This window comes from Miniopterus schreibersii (genome assembly GCF_964146895.1).
Source record: "Miniopterus schreibersii genome assembly, chromosome: 4".
Classification (NCBI taxonomy): domain Eukaryota; kingdom Metazoa; phylum Chordata; class Mammalia; order Chiroptera; family Miniopteridae; genus Miniopterus; species Miniopterus schreibersii.
In genome coordinates this window covers 101,140,603-101,156,199 of record NC_138105.1, presented here as the reverse complement: position 1 = coordinate 101,156,199, position 15,597 = coordinate 101,140,603, and the positions used below count along the sequence as shown (strand labels likewise).

Here is a 15,597-nt window from a genome sequence, read left to right as displayed (position 1 = left end):
ATGACAGGCCAGGCAGAAAAAAGCTGATTAACTGCCCGGGGACACTGAGCTGCTTGGTGGTGGGGCTGAGACTGAAGCCCCGGAGCCTGTGCTGAGAGGAGAGCACTGAGGCCTCAGCCGCCCGTGTCAGGCACAGCCTGAAAGCCACCTGACCCACAGAGCAGGTCCCTGGTCGCCATGAATCTTCTGTGCCCGTCGCTGGCCCTGCTGGCCTCCAAAGACAGCTGGAGAGCACTGTAACTCACACAGGCACCGGGTGACAGAGGTGACAAGGCCTCATTACATTCCCAGGTGGCCTGAGAGCACAGCCTAAATGCCTTAGACACTGAGCGGGAAGAGAGCCACACTAAGAATTATGACTGTCATGCTGACCTTAACTCACCCTCAGAAGGCGACAGAGAAGCCAATCCACCTGGTGACGCCAGGGAAACACACCAGCCAAGGGCACCACCTTCTCGGAGACGGTTCCCCCCAAACGCCGCCCAGAGCCCCAGGCACTGAGGGAGGCAGCGGAGCGGTGGCCGGCCAAGGCTCCTTGGGGCTGGTCAGCCTCTGACGGCCGCAGGCCAGGGGCTCTTCCGAGACACCTACAGCCCAGAGAAAGCAAAAACCTGCTCTTTAATACAACCAGCAGTGATTAACGCAGCCCAGAGCTGACGTGTGTTTCTGGGTGACCAGGTAGCCCACGAGGACTGACTGCACAAAGGGGACGTCAGGCTGGGAGAGTCAGCCCGGCAGCCAGGCAGACGAGAGCTCAAAGAGCCCCAGCTGGACTCCCATCGTCAGCGTTCCTCTGGCTCATTTCTCCACACTCTACCTTCCGTCCACCCAAGGAACGTGGCCCGAGGCTCCCGCAGGAGGCCCGGTCAAGCCCACTGCAGCCCACAGCCTAGTCTCCACGGGAGCACAGAAACGAGTGACAAAGGGCCTCCCAAGCACTTCTCCGGGGTGTGGGCTCCACCCTCAAACAAACCACTGGAGCTCTGAAGACAGGCCGGGGTTCAAATCCTGTCTCTAGCATGTCCTAGCTGGTTGACCTGGGGCTCGGGTTTCTCCACTTTTCAACATCCATGCCACAGTCCAGGTGAGAGGCTCCCCGAGGCACCAAGCACAGAGCCCAGTGCAGGCAAAAGCTTGGCAACCACTCCCTGCCCCCACGGTCACCACCCCGGTCCCCGCTGTCACCACCCTTGCCGTGTTTCCAGGTGAGGAACCTGGAGCCTAGAACCCCGACAGGGTCCTGAGAAGGCCTACTCACAAAGGGAGCCCTCTATTTCCAGCCTCAGGGCCCATGCACCCTGCTCAAGCCTCCCAGTCACGTTGGCGAGCACTCCCTCGGAGCCTGCGGCCCTTTCCCATCATCATCTGAAGGAGGACCGCATGGCCATGGTCCAGGCCAGGAAGAAATTCAGCCTCCTGTCGTGGCCTGGCCCGCAATGTTCCCAGGCTCTACCAACAGCAGAGAGGGCCTAGCCCGATGGGTCACACCCCCCTCTGATGGAAGGCCCAGCACTCAGCTCTCTGAAGGATGTCCTCCTGAGGCCCAACCAGGGGCTCACAGCCACAGGAGACACGCTGTGTCACAACCCCACACTCACTAGCACAGCCTCAGCACTGCTGGGTGCCAGGCATGCCTTCACAGTCTCACTTCCTCCTCAAAAAGCCCTACGAAACACCTGCCCACTCTGACAGAGGGCACTGAGCTCAGATGCAAGGGTATGAAGCCAGCACTGTGCTCATCAGCACCTGCTGAGAGGAAGCACCCTGTCCAGAAATGTGGAGGCCCAGGAGGGCTCTGAAAAGCCCCAGTACCCGCCGAGTACAGGCCCCACAGCTTCGGCCTGCTGTCTGGCGGACAGACAGCAAGGACGGTAAGATCCCACCCACCTATGGTAGAGTGTGGAACCGGGGTTCTCCAGTGACAAGGGCTCAAAGGCTGTAACTCAAGGTATGGAAATACCCTTCGCTCCGGGCGGGTGGTGGCCTGGCAGGTGGCTCGGAGCTGTGTCATCTCAGTGACCCCTGATCAGGTGTGGCTCCCACTCAGCTTCTGCACAGTCAGGACGTGGGGGGCTCTCCTTCCCATTTCATAGACATTTGGATCAGCCCCTCCCTGAGCTGCTATTACCCAGTCAGGACTGGGCGCAGGAGAGTGTTGGATCTCCCCTGCAGCAACTGGAATGCCGCAGCAACAACCAGGGTATCACACAGAATGCACCAAGGAAGCAGACACAGAGCAGATGCTGGAGGGACAAAACCCACAGGCCGAGCTCTGGGCTGGGGCTTCATGGGGCTGGGTGAGTGCTCTCTTGCTCTGTCTCAGTGAGGAATGCCCTATGAGCCCCTCGAGCCCTGAGCCCCCCCCCCACCTGTGTGCTGCCAAACCCCTTGTGGTCAACTTCTCTTCCCACCCACCCTGAATCTCTGCAGAGATGTAACCAGCTGCCACAGCCTTACAGGAGCCCTGGCCATCCACACAGTGACGGCGTTGTGCACCCAGGGAAGAGTAGCTGCCCCAACCCAGCCATGATGCTGTGCACATGGCTCCTCTCTGTTCTCCAGGGCACAGGTCCCAGTGCCCACCATGTCCCCATGGGGCTCACAGCAATCTCTGACGAACGGATGAGGCTGGAACTGCCTGCCAGCTCCTTGCCTGTGAGACCTCAAGGACATTGCTGGACTTCACTGAGCCCATTCTCAGCCCAGAAGAGGAGCCGATGAAATGAGACAATGCATGTGAGCCCTGGGCACAAAGCTTCGGCATAGGAAATGCTCCACAGACGGTCACACATCAGAACCATTCTGACCGTGTGCAGTCTGTTTACCGACTATGACACCGGCAGCACTCCCACTTGCCAGGCACAGAGTCGTCCCAAGCCCTGTGCCATGTGCATACAGCTGAGCTGGACCCTAGTGGCTTCAGGACGGGGCCGGATGCCAGATGGGGACAATCACACCTCACCTCCTGAGACCTGTCAGGCAGGCAGGCTCCCCTGCATGACATCCCTGCTCCCAGGGCGGCTGCACCAGCTCTCAGAGGGAGCGTAGGGCTCCTGACAGGTGGACGAGCGGCCAGGAGTCATGCAGAAAGACCGCCTGGCCCCTCGGAGGACCACTTCCCGAGGCAGAGTCTATTCCTAAGCCACTCCCAGCAACAGACAGGACAGGTGAACCCACATTCACGGCCACAGAGAGGGTGTGCTGGGGGTCTCAGATGGGGCTGTCCCCTGCTCATGGTTCTCTATGAATACAGAGGTGGACATGCCTGCTGCTGGTCAGAGCATGTTTAGAAAGTACTTGAGTTTGGCAGGAGAAAAACCCAGACAAGTCCCCTTCCCTAGTAGTTCATTCTGCTTCAAATTTAAAGTAAAATGGAGAGGACCGCCTAGAAAAGTGTTAAAGCTTTAATTTCAGATCATTTTTAATGCTCGTTTCATCTGACAGGAGCTTTGAAAGCAAAAGGCAATCTTTATCATTTGAGGTTTTTAGACTAAATTGATGTGATTATGTCCAACATAACCAGATGTTTCTAAAAGCCAATTTTCAAAATGACATCAGCCCCCAAGTGAAAAACCTTCCTCCTAGCTACTAATATAGTATTAACACAGTCTCCATAGGATGCGGCCCACAGACCCACAGCTGGTCAGGACGTGCAGGGTGCCCAGGGCTCCTGCCACCGTCACCTGCCTCTCAGCCTGTCCCTGGGCCCTTGCTCATTGGAGGAGCCCGGCCTCACTCAGCCGTCTACCCTCCTCAGTGATTCAAGGGGAAACTGGACTAGTTTAAGCTTGTCCCAGTAACCCCATCCTCTGAAGGCATATGAACCTATTTGGGCCAATGAGACTTGAGGTGAAATCTGCCAGCAGTGGGGTCCTCTCTGGTCCTTGAGAGGTTGCCTGGTTCAACATGGAGACCCAAGGAGGCCTCTCCTCTACTGTGGATGTGGTGCCCTGAACTGGAAACAGAGAAAGACACACTGAAAGAGCCAACTGTGGTTTATAAAAAGTACAGTAACCCTCCTTACCCACGGTTTCACTTTCCATGGTTTCAGTTACCTGTGGTCAACCATGGCCTGAAAATATTAAATGGAAAATTCCAGAAATAAATAGTTCTAAGTTTTAAATTGTGCACCGTTCGGAGTATCATGATGCAATCTTGCGCCGTCCAGCTCTGTCCCACCCAGGACGTGAGTGACCCCTTTGTCCAGCTGTGTCCATGCTGAATATGCTCCTTGCCCGTTAGTCAATGAGTAGCAGTGCTTGTGTTCAAGTGACCCTTGTTTTACTTATTAACGGCCCAAAGCCATTCAAGTCACTTTTATTACACTATATTTTTATCATGGTGCTATTTTATTGTTAGTTATTGTTAATCTCTTACTGTGGCTGATTTATAAAGTAAGTGTTATCATAGGTACGTACAGGAGAAAACGGATATCCATGGGGTTCCATACTAGCTAGGCTGCAGGCACCCACTTGGAACACGTCCCCCGAGGATAAAGGGGACAACTAACTGTATTTGGTCTCTGTCCCATTCCTGGCAGAGCTCCAAAAACCCTGGGGACTTCACAAGGGACAGAGCATCCTTTGTTCTCATAACAAACCCCATTCACCCAAAAATGAGTTTATGCTAACAGGTGACTGGGTGGGTCCCTAGGCAGGTCCAAGTGCTGAGAAAGTGGAACTTCCAGTTCCACCCTCACCTGCAAGGAGGGGAGAGGAGCTGGAGACGATCGCCAACAGCTAGTGACTTAATCAAGCATGAAACCTCAAAAACACCCATAAACAACACAGAGAGGTGCTGGGAGGGCCATGGGCCCAAGAGCACATGGACACCTGCCCCCATCCCTTACCCTAGCATCTCTCCCACCTAAAGCACTTTCCTGAATTCTCTAAGTCACTTTAGCAAATTATTAAATGGGGTGGGGGATGGGGGGTGGGGGGAACCCCTGAATTTGTAGTCAGACAGAAATGCAGTAACCTGGGGACCCAATACTCATCAATGGAGTAGAAGGGGGACAGCCCTATGGGTCTGAGCCCTGTGTCTGCGGGCTCTGCGTAGTTAGTAGTCGGGTAGTGTGAGAACTGAACTGAATGGTGGACACCGGGTGTCAGAGGCTGGAGCAGTGGTGTTGGAAACACACAGCACGTGGGTGCCAGGAGGAGAAAGCCAGCCCCAGCCCTGGAAAAAGTCACGCAGCCACCTGCATATGGACTTCCTGCTCGGGAAGGAGACAAATCTCCTCTCCACTAAGGCCATGGTTGTTCTCAGCCAAAGATCCTGGCTGTTTTGTCTGTCCTGTGGACCTTACCTGAGTGCATAGTCCACACACACACACAGATGCCTGACCCTGGGACTCAGCTTCCCACATCATTACGGTGTCACTCAGAGCCCACGCTCCTGATCTGGCACACAACCTTTCTCAGACCCCGCACCCCAGGGAGCCAGCAGTGATTGGCATGTCGATGCATGACAGCATTGCCCCACCTCAGTTGAATCTCACAGCCACGAGGCAGAAAACAGGGCACTGTGCACCCTAGCTGTCGCTCACTCAGGCCAAAGATGACTGGATAGTGAAGCACACACAGCCATCCCTGAGCTGGGCCAGGGTACTCACTCCCCGACCCCTTCCTAAGCCACCGCCGCCAGGCCTACCTGCTGGTGATGGAGCCGTTCCTGTCCTTCAGGGCCAGCTCCCGCTGCTGTAGCTCTACGATGAACCTGGAGAGGTCTTCGGGTGTCCTGTGGGCAAGAACACATACTCAGTGCTGTGTCTCCTGGAGGGGACCTGGTTGTGCCAGCAGCTGATGACTCTCAGACCCAGGACACACTCCGTCCTGTGCACCCACCCAGGGCAGTGCAGGACAGCACTGCGTGCCCCACCGCCTCGCTTCAAACCACAGCCCGCCACTACCTACATCATATCGGGTAGATGACTTTTATAAGCCTTGGTTTTCTTTCACCTGTAAAAATAGGGTCACTGTGCAGAGGACATGAAATGACGTCTGAAAAGCAAATGCACCTGCCAAGCACCTGGTCCAGAGGAGGAGTCACTGCACTAGTTTCCTTTCTTCCCTTCTCCTCAAAGCCCACCAAACAGCACCAGCAATAAGGAAAGTAATAAAAGATGCCCACACGGGTGATGCTTTATAACAGTTTGACCGCTGTAGGTTAACTATCTCAGTGCACGCTCACAGCAGCCCTGTTGTCTACTGTTCCCACCTATAGACAAGGTAACTGACTCAAATGGCTGTTTCAAAGTCCACTCCGCTCAGAGAAGCACTGAGCTTCAGTTTGAAGGCCATCGTCTAACTCAACATCACAGCTCAGAGCACCCATCAAGAAAGTCACTGAGAGTCTGGCCGGCGTGGCTCAGCGGTTGAGCATCAACCCAGGATCCAGGAGATCGTGGTTTGATTCCGGGTCGGGGCACATGCCCAGGTTGTGGGCTGGATCCCCAGTCGGGGGCGTGCAGGAGGCAGCCAATCAATGACTCCCTCTCATCACTAATGTTTCTCTCTCTCCCTCTCCCTCTCCCTTCCTCTCTGAAATCAATAAAGACATATTAAGAAAAAGGAAAGAAAAAAAAGAATGTCACTGAGAGATTAAAATAAATACCCAGCGGGTGTGAACACTCCCAAGCACCCAGCATGGGGCCCGCAAGCTAACTGGCTCCCTGCAGGGGTGGCCAGGCGGTGGGTGAGCTCTGCAGCCTGACCCACTACCGTATGAGAGCTCTCCACCCACTCTCCTCCCTACACATGAGCCAGCTCTGCTGATTAGAAAACAGAAAAGAGCTAAGTTATTTGCAAATGGTACATCCTGGTTTCCATGATGGCTTCTTGGTAAAATTTTTATGATCAGGGGATGTTATAGTTCACACTCCTCTTTAAGGACAAATTACAAATGACTTGTACATTAAAATTCAGAAGAGGTGGGGGGGAGGTAAAGGGGTCAAACATATGGTGACAAAACAAGATTTGACTCTGGGTGGTGGGCACACAATGCAATCAATACGCAGATGATGTCTCACAGAGTTAACACTCGAAACCTATATAATCTTATTAACCAATGTCACCCCCAAAATTTTAATTTAAAATAAAGAAAAACCTCAAAAAAAGAAAACAGTTACAGTTACATTGAAAAGATGTTTATCAGTAAAAGACCTCTTGAGACTCAAATGGGGGCGGGGGGTCAACCAGCCGTGAATGCCAGTTCCCACTCTTCTCAGAGCTCCCTAAGGCTTCCCAACATCGGGGAGTTAAAAATACTAGTGGAAAAATAACTAAGCAAAAAAGGTAAATCCTTCCCAGCCCAGTCGTGTTTTTCCTGAAACATTTTAGAGAGATATTTAAGTTGTTCTGTAGTCTTCTGTGTTAGTCAAAGGGGTATGCACACTGTTACTAACCCATGGGCAGAGTTTATTTAAGACAAAACATCCTGCAGGTCCACACCTGCACAGCCCCAGCTCCCTGGGCTGGGTGCCAGCCGACGCTGTGTGGGAGAAGAGATGGGTGCTGCCTGGGCGACGGGGAAGCGTGGCTGGGCCACGTCTGCACAGACCTGAAACAGTGGGGGGGCCCGTGGAGAGGCATGTCAGACAGACACAGCATCCCCGACTGAGATGGCGGTTTTCCCTCCAGGTAAAACCTTCCTGGAATCTGGAGAGCAGTTGGCAGAGTCAGGAGCCAGTGATACCAAATTAGAAATGAGAGTCTTGCCCTGAGGTACAAATTAGCCCCGCAAAGCTGGAAGCCCGTCACACAGTGGCGAGCCGGGCCAGTTTCCTTTGAAGTAAAGATAATCTGAAATGTAACAACTTAATAATGAGGGGAGATTGGGACCAGTTCCAATGAAGACAAAAATGAGCTACGATGCTCCCTTCTGAATGCTCCCTTCCCACTGGGGGCTCGGGGCATCAGCACCTTCTCATGACCCGTCCCCTATGTCACGCTTGTCCCTCAAGCGCCTATTCACCACCTGGCACCAGTGAGCACTTTGCAGTGTCCCTCAGAGCACATGCCTCTTCTGTCAGGACTCCCCAGGGCATCCCCGCCACAACACCAAGTGAAGGCCAAAGGGCCACCGGAGCCCAGGAGGCAGAGGCGGGGCCGCAGCTGCCTCCCTCGTCCAGCCCTGGGCCCACACCCAGTGCAGGCCTTGGACTGCCCCTTCTGCAAGACCCTTCCCTAGGCACTGACAGGCCTGCTCCCTCACCAGCTCTTCCAGGTCTCTACTGAAATGTCACCGAGTGCTCACCTGGGTCTGCCCAACACCCTATTTCAACAGCAAACCCGTCCCTCCCTCACCCAGACCCTGTCACTCTGCCCTCCAGAGAACATACCACCATCCCAGATGCTCTATATTTTACCTCTTTATTTGTTTGTGGTCTTTCTGCTTCACCTACAATGCAAGCTCCATAAAAGCAAGGTACAGTTTATTCTGTTCGGTTCTCTCACGGCCATGAATCTAGACTAGTAGTGCCTGGCAAGAGAGTAGGCTTTCAATAAATATTAATTGAATGAACAAAAAATTATGACACCTTTCCAGAGCAATGTCTATCTAACTAAATTCTACCAAAGTTGAACTCAGAACACTGGGTTTCAAGTTTAATATTACTGGTTAAATAAATTACACTCCGTACATAAATGGAATGTGTTTAAAATGAAGGGAAAAGCACAAAGAATTTTCTACATGTTTACATGGGAAGGTGTGCAAAATGCACTGCTGAATAAAAAAGAAACGTGAGTACACTGAAACGTCACCATTTCTGTAAGAGAAATGGGGAGTGAGTAAGTGTAACTGCTAGGTTACATATGCATAAAATGTCCAGAATACACAAGACAAACTCAGGGCTTCCTACAGGGCAGGGCAGGGGATCTGTCACTATACCTTTCTAAATGCTTTAATATTTGTACCAAGTGAATATAATACCTATTCAGAAAATAATTTTTAAAGCTTAGCATTACAAACTTATAGTGCAGAATCAAATACTATACAAAAATTTTCTAAAAAGAAAACAAATATTCCGTGATGAGTTCATGCATGGAAATCTAGCTAGAGCCATTTGCAATAACACGATCATACATCGCTCCTAAGTGTTCAGCTATGTATTACAATGAGAATAACTGCATTAGAAGTGGGTTAAAATATACTAGTAAAAGGCTTCCTATGTAAAATAATCAACACTGGTCACTGATCCTAAAAGCTGGCTAAAGCAGAGGGAAAATGTTCATATAGCAAACGTTTTAACTAACAATACTACAAATATACAATCATTCCCTAAGCTGCAAACTTTTTTGAGTCCACTAACTAGGGTTTCATCTTATATTTATTTGTGTACACCACAAAATATAACCCATGGTTTTAGCTGTTTCCTTTACATACACGCCTGCAATGCTCCTAAATGTTACACCTTCCTCTTAGTCTTTTACAGTCAGCTGCTTTATTCGACAGCAAATTTTTGGCAATTTTCCTCTGAGACTTTCCAAAGCATTCGACTGTTCCCACAGAAACACTGCCTTCTCCTCACCGTCACCTTTCCTCAGCCTCTACGCTATTTAATTCGATTATGTCATCACAGCACGTGCAGCTGGACAACAGCGCCTCTCCTGGGGGCGGGGCTGCCGCAAATCCCGCACTGGGGACAGGGTCAGCGCTGGGCTTCGGAGGTGGGGGGTGACGGACTGGAGGGGAGGTCCACACGTGCTCAAAGTAGCTGCCCTTCTCAGCGTGGGGACAGGGCACGGACACAGGGAACTGTATGTATTCTCTAAAGGCACCTTTTTCTATGTATAATATATTTCAGATTTTTAAAAAATAAGAACAGCCTACATCCCAAGCATCTGCTGTGCTGCAGGCATCTTTCCGTCTCAGTACAGGAGGGGAGGGGAGAGGAGAGGAGGGAACCAAGGGCTCTGTGGGGCAGTGAGCCCCAGCCCTGAGGAAGGGAAGGCTGGGCTACAGGCAGCTGCTGGAAGCCCCTCCGCAGCCAGCCTAGGACGAGCAGTAGCAGGCCCGGGGCTCACTGGCCAGGCACGCACGCCCACAGGTCGTTGAGAAAGACAAGCCCACGACTGTGAGCAGTTAAGTCCCTGGTCAATGAGGCCTGTGGCTGGAGAACTCCACATTCCTCCCTGGAGGAGGAGGTCCTGGGGTCCACAATGTGCCAGCCTCAGTCAGGACTATTGGGGTCACGAGGTCGGCACAACCACAGCTCTCACGTGCGGAATCTGCACGCGGACAGCCCACACACCAGAGAACCAAATCCTGGCCAAGATCTGCAGTGCCGGACAACTGTGCCCATCCAGGGACCCCAATGCTGCTGCAGCCCTGACTTGGCCCGGCCTGTGGCTCCCTGCAGGGATGGCACCCCACTCCAGCCTAATGAAGTCCAGATCTCACCGCTGTCCACCGGCCAGCAACCCGGCTTAACTATTTCAGGGAAATGAGTTACATGGGTCCCCAGATACATGTAAATAGAATGAAAAACTTCAAATTTACAGTTGCTGCCTTCGAGTTCTCTCCCAGCTCAGGCAGGATTAACAGGGCTTCAAAGCAGCCTGGGCTCCAATTAAGCCGTGTGACCACCCCAGGGATGCCAGAATATTCTTCTGATTAATAAGAGTCACTCTCTTTGAACTGTGTGAGCTAAAAAAAGCTCTCAGAACCTTTCAAACAAATGCCATAATTTCCTCTCCCTGTTCCTTCAGTCTTTGGAAAAGCTGATCTTTTGAACGCTTTCAACATTCAAAAGGGCATCTGGCTAACAGCCCCAAACAACTTCAGCCAGGAGGTTGGAGCATGAGCAGTGAGCAGAGGGAGTGGGTGCACGTGGACACAGCGGCCAGCTCCCAGGGGCACTGACTCCTGGGTCCACGGTGGGCACGTCCACAGCAGAGGTGGACCAAGGCAGCTGAGCTGGGAGGGTCTAAGCAGAACCCGCCTGGCAGGAGCTGAGGGCCTCCGCCGGGTGCGCACATCCATCACCAGGCCCAGGTGGCCTTGTGATAAGGACCTCCAACAGAGAGAGGCCCTGACATGGTACACCTGACAGAGCACCACGGGCAGCTTGCTGGCCCTCAGGAACAGAGCATATCACAAAGCAGGATTCCAGACAGCAGCCCCGGGCTGCGGCCAGGCCCACATCAGCGCAGAACATGAAACCACCCACAAGTCCTGCAAGGTCAAAGTAAACCAAGGAACAAGTGTAGGCGTCTCACCTGGCTTGTGAACCGAAGGGGCGATCAGGGCGACTCCCCACTGCGGCTTCAGAGAGACCCTAACTGGCCTGCTCTTGGCCATGATTTTCAATGTTCGGGAATCAGGAAAACCCTCTGATAATAAACTGAGCACTGCCCTCTGGCTCCCGCCCACCCAGCCCACCTACAAGGATTCCTGCCAGCAGAGGCGGCAGGCGGCAGAGCTCAGCTGGCTTCTAAGGAAACACTCTGAGGGGCTAGGGACAGAGGACTGTTCGGCTCCAGGCACTCAGAGAAGGCAGCCCTCACCATGGCATGCACCCGTCCTGCTCAGCTTCACAGGGAGCAGCAGCAGGCAACGTGGGACAGTCGGCATGCGGCCCTTTCTGAACCTGGGTCCTCCACCCCTTAGTGAGAGGAAGCGGCTAGGGGAGCAGGCGCTCTCACCCCAACCCAGGATTCTGTTCCCTGTGAGGATGTGAACAATGTGGGAGAAGCCCGGTGAGGGGAGTGTCCAGGCAGAGGGTAGAGGAAGGTGCAGTCCCTGGCACAAATACACCAGCAGAGTTCTAGGAATGCCAAGATGGAGCGAGAGCCCAGAATGGAGGGAGGTGGAGAGCAGGGGCCAGGGCATATGCAGAGACTTCAGTTTATTCTACATATAATAAGCTACGGCAGGACTTCAGCAGGACAGGACATGGTTGTATTTGCTGATTTGTTTTTAAAATGGGTTTTAAAAAGAGGTCTGCGCCTTGGCCAATGTGACTCAGTTGGTTGGAATATTGTCCTGTACACCAAAAGGCGGCAGGTTTGATTCCCGGTCAGAGCACCTACCCAGGCTGTGGGTTCGATACCCGTTGGGGTGTGTGCAGGAGGCAACGGATCAATGTTTCTCTTTCATATCAATGTTTCTCTCTCTCTCTCTCTCGTCCCTCCCCCTTCCTCTCTCTCTAAAAATCAGTAAAAACATATTCTCAGGTGAGGATTGAGAAGAAAAAAAAAGACATCAGAGAGTTAGTGGCTATGGTTAACTTACTATTGATAATTTTCAAACGTGAAAGGTTTGGAGAGGTTTTATAAGGACAACTCAACTGACAGAGATCAGGTTGTTTCTGTGGGATCCAAACCTCTCATAAAGGCACTTAAAAAGTAGGAAAATAGCCCGGCTGGTGTGGCTCGGTGGTTGAGCGTTGACCCAGGAACCAAGAGGTCCCCAGTTCAATTCCCGGTCAGGCACATGCCCAGGTTATGGGTTCGTGCAGGAGGCAGCTGGTCAATGTCTCTCTTTCAACGATGTTTCTATCTTTCTAAACCTCCCCCTTCCTCTCTCTCTAAAATCAATAAGAACATATTTAAAAGTACATAAATTTGTTAATAAAAAAAAAAAAAGTAGGCACAAACCCTAAGGATAATCACTCCTTTGCTTATTAATCCCCACCCAAGGATATTTTTCCACTGATTTTTAGAGTGAAAGAGGGGGGAGAGAAACATGGATGTGAGAGACACACATCAATTGGTTGCCTCCCGCACACATCCCAACCAGGGATGGAGATCGAACCTGCAACCCAGGTACATGCCCTTGACCAGGAATCGAACCTGCAACCTTTAGGTGCGTGGGCCCGTGCTCTAACCACTGAGCAGCCGGCCAGGGCCCGGATAATCACTCTTAATTAGACTGTTCACAGCCAGTGTAAAGAAATACAACTGAATTTTAAATGCTGACCTTGTTAGTGCCCTGCAACTCTGTTGACCCCATTTGTTATCTCTAATGACTGTGTGTGCTCATTAGGTTTTTCAAGTACGAAATCATGACATCTGCAAACAGAGAGAGCCTGACTGCTTCCTTTCCAGTCTGGGTCATTTGTGTCCCTCCCGGCAGTGCTGCCCTGGGTAGAGCCTCCAGCACAACGCTGAACAGAAGTGGTGAGAGTACCTGCACTCTCGTCTTCTCCACCCCCTCCCTGCCACTCGTGCTCAGCGCTCTCAGTGACCCGCCTTCAGGTTGCCAATTCTTCCTGCCGATGGCTCTGCTCTGCTGCTGAGTTTATCTGGTGAATGTCCATCCATCTAAGTGGCCACACGTTTCAACTGCAGGTTCCTTTTTGGTTCCTTTTCAGTTTCTTTTTCTCAGTATTCTTTATTTCTCTTTTTCCCTGCATAGGAGTTATACTTTCTTGTTTCATTGCATATCCTATAATTTCTGTCAAAAACCAAACATTTCGAATAACAGTATGTGGCTACACTGGAAACCAAGCCCTCCACCCTCCGCGGGGTTGCTGCTACTGCTCCTGTTGTTGCTGTTTATTTCCTGGGTGACTGTTCTGAGCTGATTCTGCCATGTCTGCATCTTTGTTGTTATTACTCAGTTCAGCCAGAGCAAACACAAACATAAATCACAGTGAGATGCCACTTCACACCCACTAAGAGTAAAACCAAAAAGGCCAGAGGTGAAGGAGTGGGGACCCTCACACACTGCTGAGGGGAATGTAAAATGGTGCAGCCACACCAGAAAACAGATTGGCGGTTCCTCAGAATGTTAAATGAAGAGAGACCACATGGCCCCGCAGTTCCACTCTAGGCGTAACCCAGAGAGCAGAAGTCATTTGTCCACACAGAACCCGTACACATATGCCCACAGCAGCACTATTCCTAACACCAGAGCTGGAAACAACCCAAACGTCTATCCACTGATGAGTGGATAAAACATGCAGTCTGTCCACCCAGTGCACTGTTCATCCCAGAACAGGAGTGACGCACAGACGCGCTACAGCTGGAGGATCCTTGAAAAGATTACCCTACATGATGGAAACCAGACACTGAGGCCCCAGACAGTGCGATTCCACATACGAAACGCCCAGGGTAGCGAGTCCCACGGGGAGGAAGCAGCCCAGAGACTTGGGGAAGGAGGGTGCAGAGGGTCTGCTAACAGCAACACGGTTTCCTCTGCGGTCAGAAATGTGCCCAATCACAGAGGGGCTACAGGTGCACGATCTTGGGGACATACTAAGAAACACTGAATTATATACTTTAAAATAGTCAGTTTTATGGAATGTGAACTATATTTCAACCATTTTTTAAAAATTAAGAAAATGAAAAGCCAAGCAATAGGCTAGTGAGGATATTGGCGAGACATAAACTTGATTAAGGCCGTGTATCCAGAATCTATTTTTAAAAACTCACAAAAATCAATAACAAAAAGAAAACCCAATAGAACTCTGTGAAGGCTTAGGGCAGACACTTTCCAGGGAGCGTCGGTGAGGCTGGAGAGTGAAAAGGGCTTCAACAGCGGCCAACCAGTCCCCAGGGAATGCCCGCTGGGACCCTGGTGAAGACACGACGCAAGAGGGGCTCTCACACACTGCAGGTCCAAGTGTGAAAAGTGCAAACCCACGGGACCGAGTTCAGTGCACTCAATTGTATACAGGTGTCTCCGAGGTGCTGGTACGAGAGAAATAAAACACAGGCAGACACAAGATCTGGACACCGCAGCAGCTGTGCTCCTAATAGCCAGCAACTGGAAACAACCCAACTATCCAGAAACAGGAGAGGAAGTGAACTGCCTGGTTGTACAACAGACAGCTCAGGAGTAAGAAAGAATGAACTACTAAGCACAAAACATGACTGAATCTCAAAAGCAAGAGGCTGGGCAAAGGCAGGGCAGAGGGAGGGTGAAGCGGGGAGGCACCTAGGGCGCTCTCTCTGAGAGCCTCGCTCCAGGGGGTGCAGGGCAAGTCCCAGACTCTCCGGCTGCATCCTAATCTCAGCACCACGCAAAAGAAGTCAGCAATGAAAAGTGAACACACAGCACAGTTCCATTTACTTACAGCTGCAGGCGAGCAGACGTGCCTCTCTGGGGGTGGGAACTGACTGGAGACACAAGTGGGAACTTCGTGAAGTAATGGAAACTTTCTACAGTGGCCTCAAGTGATGATTAGCAGGTGATACAGTGATACAGTTTCAAAATTTACAGCGGTCCATTATTTATCTCAAATAAACATGTGGAAGGGAACTGAAAAAGTTTCATTCTTTTTTTAAGACCGCACAGAACGCCACTGTCAAGGCAAGTGAGCCAGACCACCCATACGAGGTATTCTTCAAAGTCTTCTGGCATATTTCTGAATTTTGGAAAGGGTAAGTTTACTTAAAGCAGAGACCACCCTTAATTCCAGGAGGCTGTGGGACTGGAGACTCAAGCCCTAAGCACAATAAAGGCAAGAATGTGTTCCCTACCTGCACTCGCAGGGAGTCCATTGCCATCCAGGCCCCCAGATGGGCCTCCCCAACCCGCCCCAGCCGCCCTGCTGCCCTAGGCCAGGTGGACAGCACTCTTGGAGCCCCAGACCCCAGTTGGGAGGGATGGCAGAAAGCCTGAAAGCTACCAGGGCAGCTAGAAGTATTT

General features: G+C 51.7%; 1 protein-coding gene across 6 annotated transcripts in view; it reads right to left on the bottom strand.

Annotated features, from left to right (window-relative positions):
• MAD1L1 (mitotic arrest deficient 1 like 1) overlaps positions 1–15,597 on the bottom strand; it is a 222,584-nt gene that overhangs the window by 164,084 nt on the left and 42,903 nt on the right. For all 6 annotated transcript variants that reach the window (XM_081134495.1, XM_081134493.1, XM_081134496.1 and 3 more), the window contains one exon: positions 5,653–5,739. In XM_081134495.1, coding sequence (XP_080990621.1) covers positions 5,653–5,739 — 87 coding nt within the window. The remainder of the gene's footprint in view (positions 1–5,652; positions 5,740–15,597) is intronic.